This window comes from Ixodes scapularis, unplaced genomic scaffold (assembly GCF_016920785.2).
Source record: "Ixodes scapularis isolate PalLabHiFi unplaced genomic scaffold, ASM1692078v2 PGA_scaffold3__209_contigs__length_174095766, whole genome shotgun sequence".
Taxonomy (NCBI): Eukaryota; Metazoa; Arthropoda; class Arachnida; order Ixodida; family Ixodidae; genus Ixodes; species Ixodes scapularis.
The window spans coordinates 26,165,612-26,191,823 of NW_024609868.1; the positions used below are offsets into that span (position 1 = coordinate 26,165,612).

The window sequence follows — 26,212 nt, forward strand, 5'->3', positions numbered from 1 at the left end:
AGTGAAGTAACTGCCTGTCAGCTACAGTGACTTTGACAGTGTAAACTGAACATGGTGATGACTCTCCCAGTTCACATTATACTAGGCAACAACTTTTCTTGGCATTTCCGGAGAGGGGACAGCTTTATTCAGTGCTCCAAATGGGAGAGGGAACGGGTGCCTGCACCTTCTACTGCATTGCCAAGAAAAGTTGCCGAGTGTAGTATAACTGTTTTCCTATACCTGTTCTGGGGTATGACTATCCACTCTCTTACCATACCTTGACTTGCATGAAAGTGGTATAAAACAATGGTGGTAATAGTATACAAACATTTTGCTGGGCCACTTTTCTCTATTTAAGCTGCATAGATCCTGTCCTAGCCCTGGGAATTAGCGAGCACCTTACCTTGCATCAGGTTCTGATTTTTGGGATAAGTATGCAAAATAATCTAAAATTTTCTTAAAAAAAAAAAAAATTCCTTAAAGGAGGACCAGCAGAAATATTCTTCCGCCTGGCGGAAAGTCCTCCTCGCCCTCTTTCTTTCTTGTACTGTAGCACGGCGAGGAGAGGGGAAAGGTCCCCTTTTGCGCCGGCTTCTTCTGAGAGGATAAGCCGAGAAAATCCCCATTCTGAGCGACGGGCGATGGGTGCGGCAGCAGCGACCTCGCGAGTTAGAGGTAGCTTCAGCTCCTATCGCGTAATCTGCCCCATTTTTTGGCGCTCACCAAGCCTAGCTCCTCGGGTGTCGGTTTTACGGAGCTGCAAGGCTGCGCCCGCGCAGTCACCGAATTGCCGCTTTCGAAGGTCTTTAGTTTAGCCCGTGGCAAAGTAAACGCATACTTGAGAGCTGCGATGCATCCCCGCACCCGTTGAAGGAACGTTTCATAGATATTTTCGGTTGACCAAGGAGCTCAAAACACATGCGCGAGAAGTGGTGACTTGAATATGTAAGGATGACTCACATCTTCACAAAACATTCCATCTTCAAGAAAAAACGGCTTATCACGCTCAAACCTGCCTCAAATTGGGATCGATGGAAAAGAAAACGATGTACCAGGCGCGGGCATCTTCTAGAAGGTCTCTGTTTTCTAGGAGCGAGCACAAATTATTGAAGAACTTTAGCAGACTATAGGGAGTTTTCGTAGATCGTTTTCGCCGTCCCGCAAGGCCCTCCGCAACCCGCTACGATAGCGGGAACTCCACAATCAAGGCTATCGGCGCGCAGGCGCAGTAGCAACTTCTTCGTTGCGGAACGCTTAGCGGAGGGGGCCAGCGCGGTCTACGAAAACTCCCTTATGTTTTCAGGCCACGCTATATTTAGCGGGAGCTCGCGCTGCCACTTCGATGCATTCTCTGAAGCGCGCGCCTGCAGTGGCAGCGGGCCTTTGAAAACGATTTACTAAAATGCCCTGTTGTGTGCCTAACTCGCAGAACATGATGGCCAGCAAAATGTATGAAATTCATATTTACACATTCCCAACAAGCACCTGAGGTGAGAGGGCATCAAGGGTGGATGTCAATTTTAGAAAGTTTTAGTGGGTCGCTTTTAGCCACTTAGATAACCGTATACGGTCCGTACCCCACAACGAAATGTAAGCTAGACTCGCTGTTTAGATTCTTCATCGAGTGCGGCTATGGAGCGAAAAGACAATATTAAAACCCTTTTTGACGAGTCTGGCGTGTCGTGTTATGGTTCAACGTTGCTTGTATCGGTACCATAGCACGGACCGCCACTTCGAAGTATTTGCGGTCTCTCAAAGAAACAAAGGCAAAAGCAGACAATTTTTTTTAACGTGACACAGAATTGTATTTAACATCGTAAAAAAACTTTTAGGTACCCTACGCTACGCAGTTAGCACAAACTATCACCGGTGTTTCCCACTTTTTTTTTTGTTAGAAGAGAACAATGTTTAGGAAACTGTTAATGCGAGTATCCAACCTAAGCGGTAGATTTTAGTGCGAGTCGATACATTGCTGGGGAAAATAGCAAAAAGCGCGATGTCGTGTTTGCGCTAACAGTGTCGCGTAATGTACGCATACCGCAGCACAATCAACGCTAACATAGTAAATCAGTAAATTTCGTGGCCCCCCAAAAAGTGGTGTTATTTTGTTTTATTTTTATGTTTGAAAAGTTGTTATTTTTAAACAAGCAATTCGGTAAAAAGTGCTTCCGTTGGGCACCAACTTACGAGGCATCAATTTGTTCTTATACACTAAATTCTGCATAGCCCTTGCGTAAAAATGTCAATATTGTGTTTCGTGCTAGCTGTGTCACGCACAGTAAGAAAACAAGTTCATTGCTCGAACATTTAAACAAGGCCTTTCTTACGCCAAATAGACGTTTTGTGAGTACGCTCTATTACTGGTGGTTCATAAAATAATCTACGTTGTTTATTTAGAGGAAGGAAGTGGTGGTGAGGGGAGGGGGAATTGAATACAAAAGACGACTCGGGAACCTTGAACTTTGTAAATATTTCGCTCAACCTATAATCCCGAGCTAATTAAATCACTTTTGCCTTGTCTGTTTTAGAACTTGTTAACAGTCGCGCAAAAGGCCAAGATGAGCGAAAAGTCAGATGCCCCTGTTTATTTGAGCAAGAAGCTTATTTCTGCGAGATAGAACTGAAAAAGCGTACGTGTGTAACCGTAGCAATCTCCGACCAAGCCTGAACCTCACTTTTTCGCCATTTCATTGAAAGCCGTTTCACAGAATGAACGGACACTTCATCGAACGCCGTTTCATCGAACGCCGTTTTATCGAATCGCCAAGGGCCGTTTCATCGAATTTCTCAGTTATGGCTCTGTACCGAGTTTTGGGGCATAACAGTGCTTTATAGATGTTTAACCTTGCATTTGTTAAGACTAAGGTAGTCACTGGAGAAATTGTTTTGAAGGTGGTGTCAAATTACTAAAAATAAAAGCAATTGGCATAAAAAGAAATAAAAACAATCGGGTATGCGACTTACTGAAAAGCCTTACTCATGTACATACATGGCTGAAACCACGACGCTGCAAATAAAGAACAGACACTTAAAACACTTTTAAGCGTCTGTGCTTTTTGTTTTTGCCTCATTTTTAATTGTTTCATGTGACATGGAGAGGGGTCATTGTTTCATGGAGGCTTTCTTCTCAAAGCAGGATATGTTCACGATGGAACTTATCTCGCCACTGCACCCAGTGATATAAAAGCAGAAACAAAAGAAAAAAAAAAAAGAGAGAATGAGATGAAGTTGTGTATAAAAATTAAAGTAAATTCCAAAGTATTACAGACTGTAACATTGTTCGATGAAAAGGCGTTCGATGAAACGGCTTCTATGAAACGGCGTTCGATGAAACGGCGTTCGATGAAACGGCTTCGATGAAACGGCATTCGATGAAACGGCATTCAATGAAACGGCGTTCGGTGAAATGTTCGGACGCACTTGTAGCAATACGCGTGCATTACGTGGCACTTTTAGCCCGAACGCGACATCGGCGCTTTTTACTATTTCTGCCCAGCAACATGTATTGTCTAGCACTGAGCTCTGCCACTTAGGTTGGATAGTTGCATTGACAGTTTTCTAAATATCACTCATTTCTAAAAAACAAAATCAGAAAGACCGGCAATAGTTTGTCCGTGCTAACTAAAATGTGTTTGCACAGACAAATTACAAACGCGTATTATGTTAAAAAAAGGCTACAGTTTATTTTTTATTTTTTATTTTTAATGCGTCAGAAATACTTTAAAGTGGCAGCACGTGCTATAGCGCCGATTTAAGCAACGTTGAACTATAACATCAGACGCTTCGATAGCCGCACTCGATCAAGAATGCTCACAGAAAGGTTATAGCTTATAAATTGTTGTATACGGTGCGGTTGTCCAAGACCTAACGACGATCCACTAGAACTTTTTAGTATCGACACACACCATAGCTGCCTTCTCACCTCATGTGGTTGCTGGGATGCGTAAATATAAATGTCACATACATTCGTTGGCCATCATATAGTGTGAGTTACGCACACAATGTTTGTGCTCGCTGCTAGAAAACAGAAACCTTCTAGAAGATACCCGCGCCTGGTACATCGTTCTCTTCTCCATCGATCCCAATTTGAGGCGGGTTTGGGCGTGATAAGCCGTTTTTTTCAAGATGGAACGTTTTGTGAAGATGTGAGTCATCCTTACATATTCAAGTCACCACTTCTCGCGCATGTGTTTTGAGCTCCTTGATCAACCGAAAATATCTATGAAACGTTCCTTCAATGGGTGCGGGGATGCATCGCAGCTCTCAAGTATGCGTTTACTTTGCCACGGGCTAAACTAAAGACCTTCGACAGCGGAAATTCGGTGACTGCGCGGGCGCAGCCTTGCAGCTCCGTAAAACCTACACCCGAGGGGCTAGGCTTGGTGAGCGCCGAAAAATGGGGCAGATTACGCGATAGGAGCTGAAGCTACCTCTAAGTCACGAGGTCGCTGCTGCCGCACCGATCGCCCGTCGTTCAGAATGGGGATTTTCTCGGCTTATCCTCTCAGAAGAAGCCGGCGCAAAAGGAGACCTTTCCCCTCGCCTCGCCGTGCTACGATACAAGAAGAAAGAGGGCGAGGAGGACTTTCCGCCAGGCGGAAGAATATTTCTGCTGGTCCTCCTTTAAAGAAGTATTTTTTGGAAATATTTTTGGTATACTCTTCGACTTCTGTTTTCTGCATAGTCGCTACACTACTGCATCTGTGTATTTTTGTATTTAGAAATGATTCAATTTAATAATTATCGGCTCGTTATTTTTTCGAAACAGTACAGAAGCAATATTTTGTGGCATTTCAGACACAGCTACGACCTTCTGCTCTATCTGTTTCAAACGTTTTGTGAAGTCCTTCCTTCGCACACACAGCTGGTTTGTTTTCAACGGTAGATTTGTATCCGTCCGACTGCACAAAGTGGGATATGGCCTCGCAAGCATGGCTTTATAGTTCTTGATGCAAAAGCACTCATATAACCAACTTTTTCCATCACCACAATATATTGAAGGATGCTGTATCTTTTAAATTTGTGCCTCCTGTCACGCTTCTAAAGAAGACAAGCTTTGCAATTTTTTTTTTTTTTGTCTTCAAACCGATTGTTATCCACTGACAATAAATTACGTGACCCTGTGACACTATATTTACATATTTGTACTAGCATATCGTGTCTCCATTTACTTACACTATTACATTTCTTTTTTTGTTTTGTCCCTTCTATCGCAGCGAAAATGTGCTGTTTTCTGGAGACGAAGAGTACAAAGAGTTTTGCGCTGGGTTTGCTGCTCTCAGCGCACACCTCATCAGCGCCAATGCAACCTCCTGTGAGTTCCTCGCTCTCTGCAGTCTTGCATGTAATGTTGTCATTGGTTGAATGTGTCTTAAACGTTTCTTTGTAGATCATCAGATATTTCCTAAAACTCTGTCCCAACCTAACACTAGCCAAGACTTCTTTAGGTATATATTCATCTGGTGAAATGCCGAATCACTACCTGCTTTTGTGTATCGGGGGTGTAGAGACAAAGTTGCTATTTCAGTTTATCTACTTTCTTTTTACACCAATTTTTGGAAAGTCTTAGGCACGCCACACCTGGCGACTGATTTTTAAGGGTCATTTCATGACGTTTTTACAGTGCTAGAGGATTCTAAGGTGCTCCGACTTAATTAGGGGACAGTGAGACCAGTTTCAAAGCTACTCGTATTGACTTAAATGATTGATTTAAGGCAAACCTGACCAAGTTTAAATTCAGAAATATGCATCACAGTAAACAAGTAAAAATATTGCTCAAATGTTTCTTGGTTTAAGTTTATTTTGTGTGACATACGTGTCCTTTAGAGGTGCTTAAAAAAATTTTTTTTTGGAGTAAATAGTTTTTCTTTAATGGACAATAAGTGCAAATATTTGGCATGAGCATACATGGTCATTGAAAGGGGTTGCGAAGGCAGTGAGGAAATCTATGGCTTCTTCATGTTGGAAGGCTTTTGCAAAGGACTTCTGTCATGGTGACTTTACTTGATATAGGGAAAGCCTGATTAATTTGCATGGTTTCTCTTCTTCTCTTTGGCACAAAAGTGTCTAGAGGCCAGATTGGCACTGCAGCCCAGGCCTGCCGCATCCTTTTGCGGCACCTCCTGCAGTGTTTGAAGACTCCTAGTGAAAATTGTCTACCACAAGTGAGTTTGGCCTCTCCTTGCTGTGACTCAAGCATGGTTCTATCCGGAGTAACTGCAACTGCCCGAGTAAAGCGGGCAAGGTTGTAGGTATCGAGAGAACAAGAGCGTAGGAGCACGTGATGTGGAGTGCTGTCGGGTTTTATGTGATTGCTATCGTTTTGTGCTTTTAGATTTTAAGTGAGGAGTGTTCGTTTGTCTCTGAAAATGTACAACAGGGCCAGAGAAAGGAAATGCTGACAGTTGTTTTTTTATCCCCTCAATCATTCCTCTGTACGTTTTATGCAAGTTAGATGAAGCATAAATCGAAGTTGCCTTATGGTCACTTTTCAGAATTCCAGAATTTTTCTGAAAACCTAGTGAAGATTACGTCAGCTCTTCGTTGACTGAATTCTTAAGAGGCAGTTTAAAGGAACTATAAGACTTTTTTACTATGTAATATTTCGAAGTAACCTTTTTCTATAATATGACAAAAAGCATTTTATGACACATCTCCTTTAAGCTGTCCTGCTGCATAGGCTTAAAAATAATATTGGACTCTTAATCTAATGGTTGCTGTACATACTACCGGAGGTTTGAAGCTTTTTTTGGCTCAAGAACATTTCTTTCAGCTGCTGACTCCAGTAGTGATCCTTTAATGTCTCGGAAGTGCTGCTTTCAGTGGCACTTGGGCAGGTACTGGAAGCCATACATTGTGGCATTGAAGAAGCTGAAGAGCACTATGCCACATGTTGTCCCAGAGTGAATTCTTTTTTGTTGTTGCGGGACAACACAACTTTGGGAGATAGGAATGCTTTAAACATGTGCATGCGTTGCTTTCATTCTTCTCTCACCCATTCCTTTTTGAACAGTTGTGGGGAAAGTGTCGCTGGATTTAGTTCTAGTACTAGAGCTTAAGCTCTAGAATATATATTCTACCAGGTGTGGGGGAGAAAAATGATCAGTGTTCTTCTCAACGCAAAAATAAACCCCGCATAGCTGTACGCAGAGTGTCCGCTCACATGTGCTGCCAGCGGTCCGGTCCAGATTCCAGTTTCAGAACTAACCCTTATCTGTTTCAAAAGTTGTCAAATACTTTTGCAAAGTTTTAATGAGAAAATAGGAGGCATTCCGGGCAGCGTTCACCATTCATCTCCATGTGTTCTCGAGCTCTATTGGTCGCCATTTCCTCGTGCATAATTTATTTCTCTATGACGAAAAAAATTTAATCCTCTTTTCTCTCAAACCCCCTCCCCCTCCCCTATATATGGTGCTCACCGAGGCGTCATTCTGAGTGCCACATAGCATCAGTCCAAACGTGGTCTCATGTTTTCTTTGGAGAAAGGGCAATCGCCTTATTGCCGTTCGTAACAAACTGAGTTTTCTCTCTTCTCATGCAGAGCCTGACCATGATTCTCATTGGGGGCCTGTGCATTTCCAACGCGGGTTCCCTTTCAAAGTCGGACCTCAACACGTTGTCGTCCATGCTCAAGTCTGCTCAGGTCCCCACCAACTTTGTGCCTAAAGCAGAAGGGGCTGGTAAGCGAGCCATCCACCTTCTCTTTTTAGAGCGCAGCTCTTAGGGGCCCGTTTCCGGCTTGAGCGGCGTCGCCGTCGGCGTAACCGCGCGGTGCATCATGGGAAATGTCCCATAATGCACCGCGCGAGCTCCCCACCGGGGTCACGTGACCTCGTGGGGGGGCACGTGACTCCCCTGAGGTCACGTGACCCCCTCCTCGAGGTCACATGACCCCCCGAGGTCACGTGACCCCCGCCGATGTCGCGTGACTCCCCGATGACGTCATCGTCACTGATTACGTCACCGGCATCCACATCGTCATCGTCATCATCACTGATGACGTCATCATCACTGATGACGTCACCGGCATCCACATCGTCATCGTCATCATCACTGATGACGTCACCGGCATCCACATCGTCATCATCATCATCACTGATGACGTCACCGGCATCCACATCGTCATCGTCATCATCACTGATGACGTCACCGGCATCCACATCGTCATCGTCATCATCACTGATGACGTCACCGGCATCCGCATCGTCATCGTCATCATCACTGATGACGTTACCGACATCCCCATACACATCGTCATCATCACTGATGACGTCATTAGTGACGTCACTGATGTCGTCACCGGCATCCGCATCGTCATCGTCATCATCACTGATGACGTCATCAGCGACGTCACTGATGACGTCACCGACATTCGCATCATCATCGTCATCATCACTGGTGAAGTCATCAGTGACGTCACTAATGACGTCATCGCTACCCGCATCGTCATCGTCACTGATGACATCATCAGCGACGTCAGTGATGACATCATCGGCATTGAGGGTCGCGTGACCCCCAAGGTCACGTGCCCCCCCCCCCCCCCCTGGTTAGTTTAACCCCCCCAGTGCCCTTCCCTCCTCCTCCTCAAGAGCTGTGCTCTAATTCGGCGTTACAGGGAGTTGTAAGCGGCTTTCACTTTTTTCCCCCCGAGTTTGGAAGCTATTGGTAGTGGTGTCATTAACCTGTCGAGGTTTGAGTTTGATCAGGTTTTACTTTTTTTTTAACTTTCAATGTAAAGTCAGACAGAAGTTTGACCATTGTGCTCATCCACATACTACATTGAAAACGGGCTGGTGCACCTAATGAATGATGATGGGTGCTGTATTTTAATCTGATAGGTCATGCTCATTTTTATATTGCTTAAACTTAGTTAATTATTCTCCAAAATTTAAAACGAGCTATCGTATAATAGTTTATTCTGAAAAATTTGACATCTTTGCATAAAGTATTGCGCAAAGATGTCAAATCACGCCAGAAGTTTGAAGGTTCGTCGAACCAGCCGAACCTCGAGACTCAACGAAAGTTTGTGGCACCTCTAGTTATCATTCTTGGACCATGAGTGTTTTGTTCTTGGAGGTGTTGCCAATTCTGCACGGCAGAGCAGTACAGATGGCACAACATTTACAATAGAATGGAAGAACACACTTTTCAATCTTCTTATACCGTAAAGTCTCAAGAGACACGCAAATTCCTTCAAAAGACAATAAGTTAAAAATGGAAAGCAGTTTAGCGTGGCTTAGCGATAGTAGTTGTTAGAACGGGGAGGAACGCCGTTCCGATGCAGAACGGTCGTGGGACGACTCGCGGGAGGTGCGGCAGCTCCGCCTGAACCCGAGCAGTGCCATCCTGGAGCAGCTGACCACTCCCTTGCTGGAGACGCCCCTCCCGCCCAAGCAAGACCTGGGCTCGGAGCTGGACAAAGAGCTGGACCTCAGCTCGAGCCACATCATTGACCCCGGCATGGAGGCCAAGGTGGGGCCCTCCCGACAGAACTTTTTATGACGTTGCCCAGAACACTTCTCCAATCTGTGTGTTTAGTTTCCCATTTCGCTTGTGCATCGCAGCTTATTCAGTGTTCCTGGGGTGAGCGAACCGATTATTGACGAGAGACTCCCCTTTTGCTCGTCTTTGCCTGCGTCGGCAGAACTTCCTCCTGGCCAAGAACCTCCACAGCCTGCAGAGGGAGAAGGGCGGGGACATCCTGCTGGACGTGTGCCTCGCCCTGCCGTCAGTGGTCCAGTACACTGACTCCATGGAGGAGGTGCTCCTCTCCGGCGGGAACATGATCCCAGACTGCCTGACCAGCAGCCTTGTACTAACCGGCTCGTGAGTCTGCCTGACCCGGTCTCTCGTTTGTCGCGCTTCCCGCACGTTGAAGAGTAGCAACAACTCCCGAGTAAGCTTTGTCGGCTCCTAGTCGCTCCTCTCCCCGCTTCGAGGAGGGCCCGGTGCATTCGGATGTGGACATTCCATAGCCATTATAGTCTGTTGCGAGTTAAGAGAAACAGGACAACTTTCTTTCACCAAGCTCTCTGGCTGCAATTATTGGTGGCACCCTCCTCTCCCCTTGTCTCATCTCCGTCGTTCGCCTTGCTGAAGTGGAAAGAGTAGAGGGCTTTTTGGGAGGAAGTTTGTCCCGCTTTTTTTAACCTTCAACAGGCTATAGTTACTACTTTATTACTTAGCCTTTAGTCGCCGTATCGGTTTGAGTGGGCGCCGCTTTGGAAAGGAAGAATACCTTTGGAAGGCACCCCATGCAGATCTGTCACATGCTTCATTCCGTCGCTTCGATCGGGGGCTGTAGCTTTTGCCCTTTGCCAAGTTACGTCAAAACAGAATACATCCCTTCACGCATTCCTGTCTTTAAAACAAGGAACGCCGCGAGTGTGTTGGTGGGCCGAATAACATCCGATTGGTTCGCCTTCGACTGGTTCGTCTCCAAGTGGTCCTTCTCCGGCGCCCCTCAGGAAGAACCTGCTGAGCGACGTGCTGCTGGTGTGCAAGGCCCTGGGCCTGCCCGTGCTGGAGCCCCTGGGCCATGCCCGGCTGTGCAAGCTGACCAGCCTGGCCCTGGGCTGCGCCCACATGGCTGTGGCGGTCACGGCCGCCGTCTGCATCATCGGGGTCACGGGTCAGGGCAAGGGGGGCAGCGGGGCTGGTGCCGGGGCCCTCCTGGCACCCTCCTGTTGGGAGGACGAGGGACACCTGGCGGCTGCTGCGAGGGTCGTCGAGGCCTGCGTGCGTTACCCGTCGTTTCGTCGCTTGTTCGTACCGCTGAACGAAGCTTTGAGGGAAAGATCATTAAACACGATTGGGCTAAGTGGCGCATATAGATAGTTCCGTTAAAGGCTCTCTCGGCGGCTCCATTTTCTTTGACTGCAGTGCCGTCTACATATATCCAGGCATTCTAAAGGGATCTTTGGAGTAAAAGAGGCAAAGGGCACGCGCCAGATCCCGATAGCGGTAAAAAAACCGGCCGTCCTCCGCGGGAATTTTAACCGATTTAACGGGGTAGAAAAGGGAAAGGGCACACGCCGTTCTCATCGTTTAGGCAGTTTCGGCGGGCTCTACCGCCGGAACTGCACTAACGCGGAAGCTCTTTTCCTCTCTTTTTTCACTCTAGTAGTAGAGCATTCCAATATTACATTTATTTAAATATTTTTACATCCATATAGTGGCTTTTATCAAGTTTGAGAATTTATGAAAACATTATTTTGCCTCCCCTGAATCCTCTAAAAGGTGAATTTGGTGTGGTGGAGATTTTTTAATTGATGCTTAATTTTTGTGATTTTTCGACTAAATACAGAAAACATATCTTCATCAGTACTTTAGTTTGTCAGGCCAGGTTGAGCCGATGAATGAATAAGCATGGGTGCATCCATATAGACTTGGTAATTTTCCGTCTGCAGTTGGACATTTACAACACCATTGCAAGTACCCTGAGGACATCAACAAGAGCCGGAGGTCACGTAAGTGCCCACACTTCTTGGCGTGAAAAAGATCCGTCTCATTTCTCCTGCTAGCTGTATCTCTTTATCGTGCTCTTGATAGCCCAGGTTTTGGGTTTGGCTCGTTTCTTTGTCATGGGTTTGGCTCGTTTCTTTGTCCACTGTGGCCAATTTATTTCGGTCACTCTGAAACGAGATTATAACCAGCAAGGAACATCTTTAATGTAATACTGACCCAGTTTGATAGCCCTTGTATTGAACACAAGTTTGGATTGCACTCAATTTAGTCTTGGAAAACATAGAAAAGAAAGGTGCCACTGGTGTGTTACCCTTGACTCAATCGTATAACAGGCATAATCTGTGTTGATAAACTTTTCAGGTCCCTTTCAATGAACCAGATTTCGAGCTACCAGAACTGAAACTATGTCAATTGTTGGGCCGTTAGTGGCAACCGACACGGGCCTTTGTGTTTATGACTGGCTACTTTTTAACCTTTCTCCATTTTTTTGTTGTGGTCTGGCACGGCTAAAATAACCGGCAGAAGAGAGACATAATTGAATGGTGACCCAGGTAGTAGCACAGTTCTTTTGGCCGAAATTTGGTTTTTGTTTGAGATTTGCGGGCCTTATAATGCTTGGAAGAGCCAAGACGGAGCCAAGCTTGACCTCCCTTCGACTAGAGTCGCCAAGCAAGTGCCAAAGTTGGGCTTCACTTCCGTTTTTTTCGGTTTCACGGGGCAACTTCGGGGCCTAAATTGCTTAACAAGTGCCAGATTTAGGCTTCGCAGGGTGTCTACTAACCGAGAAAACCGGGAATTCTCGGGGATTTTGAATAGTCTGGAAAACCTCAGGGAAAACTCAGGGAATTTGTGCTTCTATCAGGGAATTTTTTAAATATTTTTTTTATTTTTAAAAGTGTTACAGATGGACTCTCACAGTCCAAAATTCTTCAGATATCAATGGAATGGACCTAACGTACAGTCGAGCTCGGTTATATCACACCCGTGTATTTCGAATTATTGTTTATATGTAACAGTCTAAACATCCCCTAGAAAATCGTTGTTTTTCTGTATCGAACGCCCATAACTCCCATGGCGGGGACACTCGATGTAGCGAAGACGAAGCGATGTAGCGAAGACGAAGCAGGGCCCCAAGCACGGCAGTCCTTCGCTTCTCCTGGGGTCGGATTGCGGATTGCCCGGGCGGGGAGCTCATAGCTCGGGTTGCGGGGCTGGCAGACCGCCAAGCCAGCATACGCGCACGCGGGGATATGCAGCGAAACCGCAATTCTATAAAAAAAGAATAAAAACAAAACAAAAAAAAAGTGGAGGATGGCAAAAGCAAGGGGAAGGGCACCCGCGCGCGTAGGGAGGGTAGGGAGTTCCCGCGCTTCAAACAGTCGCGCGCGCTCTTCTTGCCGAACACCGCTGTTGTTGCGCGACTCCTTAACCCCAAAATAAAGTGAGCAAAAAAAAAAAAATTATTTCGTCAAGTGGAGTGTGTTGACAAGGGTTGAGCAATTGCACATTGAATGCCTTATCCTGTTTACCTATTTCTTTCCCCAATAATGCTCCCGTTTTTCTTTTAGAGTGCAGCTCTTAGGCGTCTGTTTCCGGCTTGAGCGGCGTCGCCGTCGGCGTAACCTTGAGGTCACGTGACCCCCCCCTCCCCCCCCCCCCCCCCCCTTGAGGTTACGTGACCCCCCTGAGGTCACATGACCTCACGGGGGGAGGGGGGGGGGTCACGGAAACCTCATTTTAGCTTTTTTATATTTTATTCGCTGTGAATTTTACTAACCACTCCGTTCTGTTTTCTTTTTAAATCCAATAAAAGTTACTTGTTACCATTAAAACTGTATCATGTCGTTTTTTTTTATTTTATAACATGCTTTTTAGAGAGTGACAGCATCTGGCGACATGGTGTCAGCCCATCTTGACCTAAAACAAAGTTCTGCGTCACTCGGGGAATTTCACAAAAGTACTCGGGGAAAACCTGGAAAACTCAGGGAATTTGAAAATGTCAACTTGGTAGACACCCTGCTTCGCCGCCGGTTCTTTGGCCACAGAAATGCCAGAGGAAAGTACACTGGCTTGCGCCTTGGAGCAGAACGGTATTACTCCGGGGTTTGGCTCCTAGGGTTACCAAGTTGGGCGTTTTTCTAGCACGCTACCTGGGCACCACTGGCCATTGGTAGCCCTCTGAAAGCACCCCTTGGCAATGTCGCTGTGCAGGTGCTTCAGAACCTGCACCTGCTAACCTCCTGGCTGCTGCTGAGGGGCCTCCAGGTGATCCTGGGAGTGAACACCTTCCTGGATCGAGCCTGCAAGGACGGGGCGGGGCCCCGTGGGAGGGGCACCCCCGATCAGACGCCCACCCGGACGAGGGACCAGTCTGCGGGCATCAAGCAGAACCTGCTTAGGATGTGAGTGAGACCGCCCCCTTCCCCTCAGCATAACTGCGCTGCCTGAAATGCGTCTCCGATTGGTCTGCTTGTCGTGTCCCCAAACGTGGTCCCCTGCTTTCCGCCCGATGATGTCGTATAAGTGTCACACTGTTGCTTGCCGCGGTGGTGCGGTGGCTTAGCTGGATGCGGCAAACGCTGGTTGTGTTGTTGGGCAGAATTGCCATCTCGAAAATCGAAACCCCGTCAAACAAATCCCCAGAAAACCGTTAGATTCAGGGCACAGGCCGAAAACGACCATTTGAACGCCACATTTCGACATTTGCTCCAACGTGCTTGGTTTTTACCCCCATAATACCTCAATGGCGCCGTGACCACTACTTTCACTGCCGACAGTTCTGTCGAGAGTATGCAAGAGTAACAACCCCAGAACTCCAACTTGCTGCAGACATCGAGCTATTTATGACTGATAAGTGTAAACTGGAGACCATTTTAAACCACCAGAAAGCACGCCGACATATCTCAAAAGCCGCTGAAAATCCCGCCAACTGCGATACGGCGATTTTTCTCTGCCAGACGATTCGGAAAACCGCCGAATTTAGTGGGAAAACCGCTTGATTGGCCACATTAATGGTAGGTCGCCCTGAAGTCAGGTAGTCGACGGAAACCGAGGCGGACACGAGATGGGACTCCGCAGCAGCAACAGCAAACCCCATGTCTGCTCGCTCTTTTCGGCAGCATTTCTACGACCGACTGCTAGAATCGTGACATTTTTGATGCTGCTTCGGGACCGCTTTCGATGTGTGGTGGGTTCAGGGCGGTAAACACACCAGTCACGTTCTATGCACTGTAGCGTAACCGCAACACCGTCAATGTGTTCTTGATGGGTAAAAAAGTGAGGCACCACGATTGGTCAGTTGCCTCATCGGAACTCTGTCTCGAGGAAAGAGGTTTTGAAGATCTGGCACGCCACGTCTTGAAGACCTAATGCAAACAATGAGGTGCCGTCGATGTAGGTTTTTAGCCGAGAGCAGATAGCCGGTTTGTAGCGGTTGTGTCCTACAAACGGAGGTCGGTTTGGCTCCTCAAAAGCAGGTTCTCATGCGTCCTCTCTTTGAAAGTTTGAAGAGAGGATTCGGAGCATTTACATTCACCCTTGGGAAGGCGACTTCTTCCGTTTTTGCCAAAGATAACGGTCATCCACCCAACATGTTGCATTAGTGAACAGATTTGCTTTGGAATTGAGACGTAATACTCATCTGCATTTGGTCAGAAAGTGAGAGTGGCTTCCTATTCTCGGTGCCAGTTACATTGTATTTAAATGTACTCAATTCTGGGAACAGCTTGTGGTTTGCTTTAAGGCGACGATCTACTTTCGATTGCCATCTCCTGGCCAGTTGTGCAACTGCTCTGCTAACGCCCTCTGGTTATAGTCAGCAGGGCTTTGGAGTGCTGCCGGTGGCCCTGGCCAACCAGACGCTGTCGCTGCTCACGAGCATCTTCGTGGAGTTGCGCCTGGAGGCCGGAGCGGCTCCGGACGAGGGGGAGGAGGCGCCCACTCCAGGGGCGGACCAGATCGTGGCCTTCCTGCGGGGTGTCACATTGCCCCACTCCGCCTGGATGAGGGTCACGGTGCTCATGCAGCTCAACCTCACGGCGCTGCTCTTTGACCTGGTCTCGGTATCCTACCGCAAGGCGAGTCGCCGTTTCTTCGGTCGCTGGCACGTTTAGGGCAGGTTCACACATGCAGCACAGCGCGGAGATAGCGCAAAGGCAGTGCTGCATTGGCGCCAGTGTCAGCACCGACCCAGCACTAGCGTCAGCAATGACCGCCGCTGCGTTATGTGAGTAAACAGAAAAAGGCCAGGTCGCATGCAGTGGAGTGCCGATGCAGTACTTGTAATTATATCAGCTTGAACTTTAGAAATATCTAGAACACAAAGACAGAAAGGACAGGATATGACATGCAGCTGACTACCAACAATGTTTTAGTGTAAACTTCTTCCTTGCGCTTTTGCTCCTTCCTTTTGAGTCCCAAGTGGAGCACAATAACGTATTATATAAATTACCCTATTCCACTAATAAAGATCACTCCCGATATTTACACTTATACAAAAAATATGTACAAATAATTCGCACAGTATTCCTAGCAAATTATTGTTTTTGAACTAACCCGCCACAAGCTCGTGCTGTTGTTGTTTGGGGCGTGACATTCTGTAGGTGCTGTCTTTCTTTTTTGTGGATGGTGATTGATGGCGTGCTGACACAGTCCTTCGCGTGCTCCTCGATGGCGAGCGCCTCGAGCATTTCGCGTGCATGAGGATTGTTGTTTCTTCCAAGAACGGTGGTGCTGTTCAAAGCTACACTGCACTGGCAAGTCCTCCAATGAGCTGCCAGATGTCCTGCCGCTGTTCCCTTTAGAGACGCTGCATGCTCACGGGCTCTGTCGTTGATAAATCGGCCTGTTTGGCCGATGTAGCATTTCCCGCAAGACAGGGGAATGTGGTACACCACTCCTGTTGAGCATGGGAGATATTGCGTTCTGTGGGCCGTGTTGCAGGATTTTTTCTTTCTTTTTCGGTTCACTTCACTGCACATATAGTATGCTTTGTTGGGCGCGGAGCATACTACTTGTACGTCATTTCTTGCTGCAATCTTTTTCAATTTGTGGGTGATCCCATGAATGTACGGTAGCACCACGATCTTCCTTCGAGTTTTGTCTGCGTCTCTGTTTGCCTGACTTGTATGCTTCAATTTTTTTTCAGATGTTTTCACAGACTGGCATCATAAGACTAGTTGGGTATCCCGATTCTCGTAGGCGGCACATCTGTTTTTCAAAACTTTGCCCTATTTGATGCTCACACGATTTGTGTAGGGCAGAGATTAGAGCCGTGCTAGCGACACTCCTCTTGATGGTTCTTGAATGTCCGGATGTGAACGGCAGAAATCCTTTCGCTGACCGGGGTTCGTACCTCCAGCACACGTGTTCTTGATTGAAAGTCAGATTGAGATCTAGAAATTTTATATTTTTGTCGACAGGTGCTTCATAGGTGGACACCAAGTCAGGGCAACTTTCTTTGAAGCATCTAAGAACTGTGTCTCTGGTTCCGTTTGTCTGGTCGTCGACTTCCGTGGCACTTAGTATTAAGGGGAAACACTACCCAAAAAGCTAACTTTTTAACCGCTCGATTGATTTTAATGAAACTTGCAGGGGGCAATCATATTGCTCCCAGGACCAACTGTGCCAACTGTTAAAACTCTATGTTCATTTTGTTAGAAGCTATATAACTTCAAAGATGAAAGTGACTGTGTCTACTTAGGAAAACTATAGTTTTGTAATAAATGGGAATTCCACACTTGTTATGTCTTTGATGGAATTAGGAATGCCTATAGCAGGGGGCTATGGAGTCATTTTACCACATTTCAGCTATTTTTGCAACAAGAACATTGTACGAACATGAGCGACACTTTCATCGCTTTCACTGGTCATTGAAAATTACAATTTTTCAGTGTCAACAAAGGTAAATATAGAAAAATTAAGCTCATAGCAGCCCCCTTCCTCATAAAATTTCACATAAGAAGAACTCTATTAAAGGCATATTTGCCACTTGATATCAAAACGATAGTCTTCCTAAGATCAATATTTGTCAGAAAAACAAAATATGAGAAAACTCGATTTAAAGTTTTCAAAGTACCCCAGTTTATTTCTAGGGCCTAAAATTTCAAAAGCCCCCAGCAGCATATGTTGGACCTTCCTGGTCCACACGGTGCTGTTCAGCAGAAAGAGCATCAAGCTTCCGCTTCTTCTTGGCCACTTTTGAGGACTGAAGTGCTTGTGCTCGCGCGCGGGACAGGCACGAGTTCCTCGCTTGCTCCATGTGCTTGGTAGCGTACGAGCCACAAGCAATATTCAGCTTCTGAAGCACTCTTCCCACGCCCTGTGGACCATGATTAAAGTTCAGAACAGCAAGGGCTGCCGCTGTCTCCACAGTCTTCAAAGATGCGATCTCAGTTTTGGCGCACCTCTTCCACACCAGCGCGTTAAAAGACTCATTGGTGTTTTGTGTCTTCATTCTTGAGCACCTTGCGAGCAAGTCCGCATTTGCCAGCCTGTTGTAGACAGGCACAAGCTCAGCGGCAATAGCCTTGGAGAAGGCTGGGCGGTGCGCCTGCGGTTTTGTTGCTTTCCCCGCATCTAACAGGGCCTGGTGCCTGTTGTAGTGGCACCAAGAGTCCTCACCACGAGGGCAGGCGTTGTGCCGAGGCTCTGCATCCGTCGAGTATGAGTGGAGAAGGCTTGCAAAGATTCCCTTTTGCATCTTTTTAACGTCGGGAGCGTTGTCTTTGAGCGCAGCAGCATAATAAGCTGTTAACTTTTTGGTTACAACTTTTGTAACCTTGCCTTTGCTTCCCAGGCCTTTCTTCATTTTTTTTAGGTTTTCAATTCCAGAAAACATTCGCTTTGCTACATGATTTATGCAGTCTTCTTTTACTATCTCCTTGTCATACAGCTGGAGCTTGGAGACATGCATGAATGACTTGCTGTCACCATCACAAAGTACCGTAGTGTACTGCAGGTTATAGAGCTTTTTTGATCTGCTGAAAATAGCAGCAGCAGCAGCAACTTCCATAGCGTTCGACGAGCCATTAAAATTCTTTTGGCAGACGTCCTTGTGTCCCTCCAACCACTGCACATGCTCTGTTTCACCTTCTTTCGGGCCTAAGTTGCAGCCATGGCAATAATTGCTGTGCACTGAAAAGTCGAGCACGAGGCCCGATTCCAGATCAATCGCGGCTCCAAGTCCGAAATGAGATGTGTGGCCTCGTTTGTGCCAGGTGCCGTCGTAACTCACGGACGTGTCTGCCAGGTCACTGCTGTTTCAGACTCCGTTTTTGTTCCTTATCGTCTCGGCGGCCTCCTTCATGGACTCGCGCGCAGCATCCATAGCGGCGACATGCAGCTTGTCCGCGATACACTGATATGTCTTCAGATGCACCGGTGCCGGGGAATCCATGGCCCCGAAAAAGTTCGTTAACTTTGTGAAATTGATGCCGCAGTTCCTGCTTGCAACGGCGAGACGAACAGGCAACTCCGGCTGCCGGGTTGACGCGACGACCGGCGAATGCCCGGCCTTGACGATATCGCCGCACACACTGCATGAGACTGCAAAGTGAAGACTGGCGCCGGTACCAGTTTCCCTGAGCGCAAGCGACTGTCCTTTGCACGTAGGGCACGAAAGAGCGGCTATCAAAGTATGTAGGGCTGTCATTTTGATGAAGTGGTATCCGCTCGGCGTCGTTTGCCGTTCCTCGCCGGCGTCGTTCGACACACTTGCGCATGGGTCGTCTTTGTTCAAAAGCGCTGCCTTCCGTTCGAAGGCAGTAAGAGTATCATCCTCCATCGGAAGGGGTTGGGTGTCTGCCGTTGACGCCGCGTCGCACAGAGGTGAGACATTCGTTTTCGCTGGTCCGGCAGGCGAACATGGAGATGAAGGCGTCAGCCCGACTGGCCGCCCGTTACTGTGCCGGCCTCTTGGCTTAGAAAAGCGACGCCGCGTTCCGAATGACTGCAAAGTCTTCCTTTTCGTTGATGGCATTTTCTAGGTGAAAAAATACACATCCGAAATGGCAGGGATATTCGAAGCGGCCGGGCAATCGGAAAGTCACAACACCAGGCAAGATGGCGACGCGGAATGCGGCGAGAAAGACATGTGTTGGCCTTTCCGCCAACCGCAGCTCGAGTTTCGTTTTTCCAGCCAATGAGGCTTCTCCATTTCTCAAATATCATGTTTTCTTCTTTTGTTGCTGCACGTGCTTTGGCGCACCCTCGACAGAAGAGAGTATGAGCATTTGAAAGAGCAAAGAATGACGTTTCCAATGGGGGTACGTGCACGGCGCTAGGCCTATTCCACGCCTAACGCGCGCTTTGAAAATGGCGTTTGCGGGCCGTTTTTTCGCTTCCGAAGCGGAGTGCGTCCACCACCGACGCTCAATAAAACATGTTTTTCTCGCGTTCTAGGGCACAGATCATTATAATATTTTGTAAATAGATTCTTTATTAACCAAGGAATCGAAAACAAACAAAATCTGAAAACCCGTTTTTTGGATAAAAATTGCCGTTTTTGCCCCGTGTCCCGCCTTAAGAAGTCGTCCACGTAACGGAAAATCGCCTGGACGCTTGTATGTTTCAGGTTGTCTTCGATGATCTTGCCGCATGCCGCCAGGTACATATCACATAGCTGTGGCGCCACTGGAGATCCAATGCATACTCCGCTTTTTTGCACCATTGGTTGGTGCAAAAATATTTGCTTTAGATTTTAGATGGGTTATCTCTCGAAATATTACGGTATTTGATAATTCCTTATGTGCTGTTAATTTCTGTATGGTGCAGGCAGGGATGTTGAAGCGCATCCAGAAGCATCCTACTGACGGAGACAACTTCAGCACCTCAGATTCTAACACCTACTACGAGGAAGACTTCAGCACTTCAGACGAGAGCAGTGCTGATGAAGGTGAGGCAGTGCTGCAGAAATGTCTTTTCAAGCGTGTTCGAGATTGAGTGTTCAAACAACTTGAGGTTGGTCTTGGCTGACGCTGGTTCACGTTGTAGACGTAGAAGAGAAATTTAACTGAAGCAGTACAACTGCTAGCCCGGAGTCTTTAGTGTGTATCATGTAGTTTTGATTCACTACTGCACACTAATGTGATTATTAGTGGGATGTAAGGTCACTTGACACCATGGCTTGACACCATAATGTCACATAACGTCACGTGATTAATCAACAGAGTGCGTTTGCATGTGTCCGTGTCAACACAATGTTACGCAACTAATTTGAGTATGAAAAAAAGGGGGTGCTTTTTACACTTACAATGTGCGAAAAAGTGGAAACGATAGCTGTTGCATGTTCGCGCAGTGCGGACAAAATGGTGTCATCACATATCTGTGGACAGTACTATTTTGCCCACATGCTACAGCTATCCCTTTTACTTCCTTCGCTTGTTGATGAGAAAACCTGCACCGACGCAAGTGAGGGTGCAGGTTTTCCCGGTTTTGTTAGTGGTGAAGGGAGGGTGTATTGTTGATGCTCAGCGATGAGCAGAGAGGGGTACGCATACATAGAAACGTGGCTAAGCTTTGCAAGGAGGCGAATTCAAGGCGACGAGTTTTGGCAGAACCTTTTTTATGTTTCAGGTTGCGTTCAAGAAGTAGAGATGTTATAGTGAAAGGAAATGCGGTGGAAGTTTCTAAAACCCTCCATCATTACGCGTAGCGACTGGATACCGCCAAGGTGGTATTTTCTGTAACGTGAGTAATGTTAGAAAACACCTGTCCTGAAGTTATTGTTAGCAGACGACGGGAGAAGACACTCCGCTGACGCTTCCTCGACGTGGCGCTGTTATTGGCGGGTTGTTCGGGCCCTCCTCTCTTCCCTCTTTGCACGGCGTGGGCAATGGCAACACCCGACTTCACTCTCCTCTTGCCTTGAGGGGAAAGAAGGGATTTTCCGTCTTCGTAGCTACGACAGACGACAAACGCTGACACCGAAATCTTCGCAAAGTGTCACTGGTAAAACTATCACTTTAAAAGTAACAGAAACCAACCGCTTCTTATACATTGCAATTCGGCATATGACGGTTTGATCGACAAATTGAAATACTACTTCCGGCTGTTTTTAGTGCTTTTTTTTTAAACCTCCTCTCAATTGTGGAATGCTCGACGACGGACTTAGCTTGTCCGGAGGACCCAAAAACCCCAAAGAGTGGTGGCACACACAGGGGCAATCTCGGACGACGACAGCGAGCCCATCCTGGGCCACTGGTTCGAGGAGACCCTGGCCCCCCGGGAGCACAGCCCGACCCCCGGGGGCCCGCAGGCCAAGGGCCCCGACCAGGAGGCCGCCGAGGGGAAGGGCCCCTTCTACAGCCTGCTCCTTGAGGGCAGGGCGCTCATCCCCGACAAAGAGGAGCCCCACGGGGTGAGAACGACCTCTATAGCAGACAATCATTGTTTTAGGGGCGAAGCTCCTTAGGGGCTAGCCATGTCCGTATGTCCGTCCGCTGTTGGGTGCACATGCTCCTGCTCATGAGCTCACGCGCTCACGTGCATGTGAGCACATGCTCCCGTGCTCGTGTAGGGCAAACAAAGAACAACCGCATCTCCTCGTGGTGAATGATGTTGATTGGGGCGAAGCTCTGGTGGTGCTTGTCTGCGTAGACGGTGAGCCGCAGCATGCCGAGTCTTTCAATCGTTTCCAACATAAATACAATAATGCTCCCAACAAGAATTGAACTAGGCACTAAGTGGTTTCCAGTCAGGTACTATGCTGATGGATGCTAAGCAGGGCAGGTGTGTGGGGCAGCTAGCAGTTTGTTTATAAAGTCATTATTTGTCATATCACGTCGCAAATCTCCTCATCTGGTGTCGGTCTATGTCGCACATCATGCCATATCCATATAAGTCGAAGCGAGCTCCTCCCCTTGGTTCGGTGCTTCGCCATGGCTCCGAGGCAGCTTACCGCCGAGTGTACGCGAGTATACCACATGCCTAGGAAGCTGTTGTGTTCATGTTGTGCTCTCTGTCTTGGAAGTTCATGACTGTTGTGTTTCTCTTCTCTTTCAGTACATCACACTTGCTACGAAGGTGCTTAGCTTCGTGAACACCTACCTCGTCAACTTCGAACCTGTTCAGGGATATCTGAAGTGAGTGGACGTTGCCAGCTCTGGCAGTTTAAATACAGTCTTGCACTGTTCTCGACTCGACTGTTGATTGGTAGCCTGAAAAATGGCAAAGCAGACCGCTGTTGGAAAAATTGTTTTGTAAAAAAAAAATTTAACTTAAGATTTATTAGAGTTGTGAGAAATTTTTTTAAGGCAGGTGGTTTTAAGCACTGTATAAACTTCCAAAATATGTCGGATGGTAGAGGGCATCTCTCATACCCTAAAAATATATTGCACTGCTGTTTTGAAAAGGTCTCGTCTGTCTTTTGGTGACGAGCTGCAAATTGAAATTCTAGACTGATTTATGAGGTACATGTAGTATGACAGCCCTTTGTTGATCGTTTTGCTCCGACCAGGCTTGTCGAGAATGTTGGGTGGTGTCTTGTGTATGTGTGCATCCTCGGCAAGACTAATATATAAATAAGTACAAAAACTGGGGCTTGACAATACACGAAATCAGATTGTAGATCGCAGAAAGAATAAAGCATAGGATGAAACACAGACGTAAGAATGTACTTGTCTGTGTTTCTTCCTCTCTACGTTTTGTTTTTTCCGTTATCTAGCATACTTTACCAACACGCTCGTTAGGAATAAAATCAGGTTACATGCTGCTCCTGTGACAGAGCTCATATTCAACGATTCATGACGCAACAAATTTTGTCCCCTATCTCGCAAGTTCTGTGCCACGCTGTCTCAAAGAGAAAAGCACAAGAGTGCTACACTGCCGAACACTTCGTTTGTCGCAAGTTTGCACTGCAATGCTGCACAGAAATGCTGAGACGGTCGGTATAAGAGCAGTGTAATGTCCCTCAGTCTCGTATCACAAGACAACTGAGGGATTTGTGTGTTTGCCTAAGTACACACAAAAAACAATTTCTGCAAAAAAAAGTTTATTTAGAAAAATGCCATATCTACATTCAACAACATCTAGCCTAGAGAGCATTCACAGAAGGTTTCATTTGTTTATACAGCATAGTTATTTTCTATAAACTATTTTCGGTCCACCGATGCTAAAGAAAACATAAAGGTTCAAGCCTTTTGAAAGCGTTTTTCTCAGTTCAGCTTTTCGGCAGCAAATCCCACTTTAATAAAACTATTGTTTCAGTGTGAAATTATCGAGACTTGTTATTTGCGGCTCATATGCCGAAATTTTATGGAGCCGGTTATACTACGTATGTACTTAGATTTTGCATTTTCATGTTTCTTTATTATGAAAAATTGTAATTTGCAAAACTTGGTAAATGCATATTTTTGTGAAATTTCTTTTCATAGCAACCGGCAACAGGTATGCGGGATGCATTTCACCAGAAATACCGTATTTACTCGCATAATGAACACTTTTTTTCTTCAAAAATTGACACATATTTGGGGGGGGGGGGGGGGGGGGGGCGTTCATTACACGGGGTAGAATTTTTGCATTTCCACACTTCGTGCAAATGTCATATTAGGTACCAATATGACACAGCTAGGTAATGTGACACATCTCCAGTGATGGAGGCGCACCCATGGCTGGTCGGGAGCACGCCACAATAATCATGCTTTATAAATTGCAAACCTTTTTGGGGCGCTTTCGGGGTGCCTTTTACGGAAGGAAAAGCGCCCTAGGAAGCTCACTCAGCACGAAAAGCAACGCGATCGTTCTTAGGCGATATATATTGCTAGTATTTGGCCGGCACACTCGGGTATAACCGGAACTACCCGAGTTCTTAAGAACTCGTACGAAGTCCAACCCATGACCTCCGAAACCCCCTCACAGGGATCAAGTTTCGTTCAGGGAGAGGCTACCAGACACTCTCAGACCAGCCTACAGTGCAGGGCGCACCTCGCTGTGCCGTTCTGTTACGCATTAAATAAACGCATTAACCCAGAGTATGTGAAATTAGGTGTAACCACTTTCATGATTTTACTGTCCGAAAGCAGACCACAGACCACGGCTTGTTTGTTGACATCAATGCATCCGATAGGCGACGAATGTCCGGGGCTCGGCAATTCCTGGACCCAAGCTTTGTCACGTGTGCGCGACACTCGTTTTGATGGTTGATCACTTCCGTAACTACCGCAGCTACGCACTTGAGGCCATTGCGAGAGCGGCTTGGCTTGGCTTGACTTGGCCTGATCGCTTGGCGGCAAAAGAAAACTGGCTTGGTGGCTTGCTAAATTGTACGCAATTCGAGACTCGCGGATCTGAAAATTGGAGGTGCGTTGATTTTGGGAGGGGAAACAAAAAAGTAAAAATATTGATGCCTGTTGGGGGGGTGCATTTATTGTGCAAAGGTGTTTATTATGTGAGTAAATACGTATATGTGGGTATCAACACCATTCCTCAACGAAAGATTTATTGAACAGATTCCATGCAAAGCTTTGTTCTGGGGGTGTAGTACCTTATAAAATTGAGTACCTCATAAAATTCACAGGGCTGAAACTTTGCATGCCCTCCTTCTAAAGGGCTATAAACACCACCTGCGAATATCGCGCCGATTGAATGTCGCGGTCAAAAGTTGACATTCCCAAGTAGTGTCCCCCCCCCTTATGACCCGTATTTTGTGGCCAGGTCAAGCATTGCCACCCCTCAGATGGTCATCCTGGCCGGGATTATCAAGGACCTGGATCGTGAGACGTGCAAAAGTGAGACAGGTGATTTCACTTGGCATGTCTTTGTGGCGCTTGCATCGCGAGGCATACCTAAATCTAAATGTGTTTTTGAGTGCTTTTGCAGTGGCCCTCATGGCTAAAGGGGTGTCCAAACAGGACACTACAAAACCCGCGACTCCGGCAAATCGTGCCGCGCTCTGCCGCGATCCGCTTCCGGCCGTCGGAGGGAAATTTCCTTCCGTCAATTCTTCCCGGGGGAAACTTCCCTCCGTCAAATCTCCCCCTCGCTTCCTCCACGGCGGCCTTGCTCTGCTCATCACGTGGGTCCGGAGAGCCACTCACACGCTCTGTTGGCTGTCGGTCAATCGCTCAAGGCCCCCGCTCACAATACGGAACCGCGTCGGACGCCATCACGACGAAAGTGAATCTCGACAAAGAAAGCAGATCCGAGGCGGGCGAAACGCACCCTTCGACGCAGGAATGTCCCAAATCCACCCAAAGCCGGACCTCCTTGGCCTTCGAGCCGAGGCGACGGCGGTACGAGAGGGCGTTGGCGAGGTGAGCCAGACGCAGGTGGCGTGTGACGTCAATCTGAAGAGGAGAGCAGTCGTGATCGTAAAAATTTTCACGACTCCTGCAAACATTTTTACGACTCCGACAGACCGTAAAAATAGAAGCGTCCGCTTCAATTTTCACGATTTGTCGGAGTCGCGGGTTTTGTAGTGTCCTGTTTGGACACCCCTTAACAGACCTCTATCCAACGTTTCTGTCCAGCCGTATTTACCCGAAAATAGGTCGACCACGAAAATAGGTTGACCCCTATTTATTGAACCCACCGAGAATAAAAAAAAAAAAATATATATATTTCGAATATAGGTAGACCTTTTTTTTTTTTTTTTCTTTAGGAACAGGGTAAAATTAGGGCAAAAGAAAGAAACAAATCTTTATTTACAGCACTCTCGGCTAAACCGCAGGACTATGCCAAAAACTTAATCATCGTCAGAACTTCCGGACATGTCATCGTCGTCCGAAGCTTCGTCAGCTATTGGTAGACATCCTTGCAAATTCGCAAC

General features: G+C 47.1%; 1 protein-coding gene across 1 annotated transcript in view; it reads left to right on the forward strand.

The window, feature by feature from the left end:
• LOC8024382 (E3 ubiquitin-protein ligase UBR4) overlaps window positions 1-26,212 on the forward strand; it is a gene marked incomplete at its 3' end in the record, with an annotated part of 100,128 nt that overhangs the window by 3,583 nt on the left and 70,333 nt on the right. Inside the window, 13 exon segments of the mRNA XM_042292359.1 lie at window positions 5,199-5,296; window positions 6,046-6,146; window positions 7,523-7,661; window positions 9,266-9,453; window positions 9,626-9,807; window positions 10,449-10,719; window positions 11,391-11,450; window positions 13,660-13,850; window positions 15,263-15,524; window positions 20,221-20,341; window positions 21,606-21,805; window positions 22,450-22,529; window positions 25,099-25,172. Coding sequence (XP_042148293.1) covers window positions 5,199-5,296; window positions 6,046-6,146; window positions 7,523-7,661; window positions 9,266-9,453; window positions 9,626-9,807; window positions 10,449-10,719; window positions 11,391-11,450; window positions 13,660-13,850; window positions 15,263-15,524; window positions 20,221-20,341; window positions 21,606-21,805; window positions 22,450-22,529; window positions 25,099-25,172 — 1,967 coding nt within the window.